We start from the raw sequence: 2,611 nt of genomic DNA on the forward strand, positions 1-2,611 counted from the left end.
TCCCCCCACCCTCCTCTGCCTCTGCAACTGCTGAGAACACACAGTTCACCTCTTTGGGCCTCCTCTGTTTATCGGTGAGATGGGGACAAGTTAGCTCCCTTTGTTTACTGTCTCTGACATTTAAAAGAAGGGGGGAAGGCTTGTTTTACAAAATACTATCTAACACGCAGAGGGTACTGGGACAGAAAACCAGAAGTTCTGACCTCCCAGTGCCACTGCAGAATGGGTGGGAAGGCTTTTATTCTCCAGCCCCTTCTTCTGGCAGAGACCCAGAGAGGAAATGCCTGCCCAAGACCCCCCTGTGGCAGAGCCGAGCCTCAAGCCCAGGTCACCTCACTTCCAGCCCAAGAACTACTCCAGAGAGGGCTGTTTCCTCAAAGGGCACTCAGCATAACTCACTTCCTGAATCAGACTACTGAGCCATCACTCTACGGAGTAGAGAACAAAAGACCCGCTTACCTGAGCCCACTTCTTGTTTCGACTTTGCATCTGAACTGTAGCTATGGAAGCAAAAAGCTCCTCTGCTGGCAAGTCCTCGGGCAGCCGCGTTAGGAACTGAGCTATGTGAATGAAGTCCATGTGGGTCAGGATGTCCTCGAACAGCTTCAGGAGGCCCAGGGCCGTGCGGAACAGAAACTGCTCCCCGTCACGACAGAACACATCCCACACGCGACAGGCCAGATCCAGGGGCAAAGATTTGCTATATAAAGTAAAGATCCTGGAAAAAAAGTATGAGTTGTTCACATTCTGGATGGCACAAAGAAAGAGCTCTGAATTCAGGTCGAATCCATTAAAATGCTCCCTGAGTTAGTCACTTTCATACTTACACTGCGGGGTGGTGGTGGTGGTGGGGAGAAGCCCTAGGCCTGCATTCACTCTGACGGTCAATTTAAACATTTTATAGAACAGCATTATCAGGGAGCTTCCCTGGTGGCACAGGGGTTAAGACTCCGTGCTCCCAATACCAGGGGCCTGGGTTCGACCCCTGGTCAGGGAACTAGATCCCACATGCATGCTGCAACTAAGGAGCCCATGAGCCACAACAAAGGGGCCCCCCTGCCACAGCTAAGACCTGGCGCAACCAAATAAATAAGTGAACAACAAAAAACAAAAAACAAAAAGCTTTATCAGCTTTCACAGAGAATCTCAAACACCGTACAGTTTCTGAATTAAGACATCAATTACTTCTACGTACAACACATATTTACTGTGCACCTACTATGTGCTTATTACTCTGAGGTAAGTGCTAGATATAAGGTTAATAAGGCAGACAGAGCTTAGAGTCTGGTGGGGAGTAAAAACAGTAAACAGAAATGTATAATTCAGGGACTTCCCTGGCTGTCCAGTGGTTAAGACCACGCCTCCACTGCAGGGGGCACAGGTTCGACCCCTGGTCAGGGAACTAAGATCCTACGTGCCACGCAGTGTGGCCACAAAAAATACACACACACACACACACACACACACACACACACACACACACACACACACAATTCAGCATACACAAGTACCCATTACTTCTGAAGAGTACCATACACTTTTCTCCCAGTAGGGGTCAGCAAAGGAACAGAGTAAATTCTTCCAAATAAATCTGACAGTGGATTACAAGAAATTGATCTTATATTTAGCAGTGCAAACCATCAGATGAAAAAAGTAAGTGAAACACAGATATGCATTCCCTTAGAAAACTGTGATGATCACAATTCAAACTACCAAACAAATACAGTCTTAGGTGAGCAAATAGGTCTAATCATCTCTACCCTGGACTTGGGCCTACGTCACAAAGCAAAGCGAGTCCAGGGTGAGATGCAGGCCAAGCTGATTCTCTGTGAATCCGCCCTCCTCCCGCAGCTGTGAGACGCAGCCTGGGTGCCACCCCCGGGTGCTTCCTGACCCCCACTCGCTCCGGGCCCCACGCTGCCCCCGTGCTTTGACCGCGAGCTGTTTGCTCCTGTCTTCCCCACAGACACTGCCCAAGAGCAGGGACCCCACCCACTGCATCTCCATCTGCAGCATCTGGCGCAGCACCTGGCAATCTCTGCTGAGGAAGTGTGTCCACAAACTCCCAGCCGCTTCAGGACGGCACAGGTGTTAGTGGTTCTCACTGCCTTCTTCCCAGTCCTCATCACAAGTGGGGGCGTTCTCTAGCCCTCCTGGAAAATCACCTGTCCACAGGTTTCCGTATTTCCTCAGTGCCCACGCTGACTCGAGACCCACAGGGCCCGTGAAGGCAGCTGAGCTCAGGTGCTGGACTCAGACGGCAGGGCTGCCTTGGTCAGGAGGTAGCGTCACCAGGCCTTTAACAGCAGGACTCTCACTCTCCTACAACAGATCCTACCAGAAACATTACACCGGGGCCTCGCTGGTGGTCCAGCGGTAGAGAAACCTCCTTATAATGTAGAGAACACGGGTTCAATCCCTGGTCAGGGAACTAAGATCTCACATGCTGCGGGTCAACTAAGCCCGCGTGCGGCAACTACTGAGCCTGGACGCCTCAACAAGAGCCCGCAAGCCGCAACTAAGACCCGATGGGGCCAAAAGTAATGAATAAAGTGAATAAATAATAAATCTTAAAAAAAAAAAAAAAAAAAAAAAAAAAAAAAAAAAAATG

General features: G+C 49.9%; 1 protein-coding gene across 1 annotated transcript in view; it reads right to left on the reverse strand.

The window, feature by feature from the left end:
• Positions 1-2,611, reverse strand: part of TBC1D14 (TBC1 domain family member 14) — a 102,123-nt gene that overhangs the window by 3,289 nt on the left and 96,223 nt on the right. Inside the window, exon 13 of the mRNA XM_007456872.1 lies at positions 460-718. Within this exon, the coding sequence (XP_007456934.1) occupies positions 460-718 (259 nt within the window). The remainder of the gene's footprint in view (positions 1-459; positions 719-2,611) is intronic.

Source organism: Lipotes vexillifer, unplaced genomic scaffold, assembly GCF_000442215.2.
Source record: "Lipotes vexillifer unplaced genomic scaffold, Lipotes_vexillifer_v1.1 scaffold63, whole genome shotgun sequence".
NCBI lineage: Eukaryota > Metazoa > Chordata > Mammalia > Artiodactyla > Lipotidae > Lipotes > Lipotes vexillifer.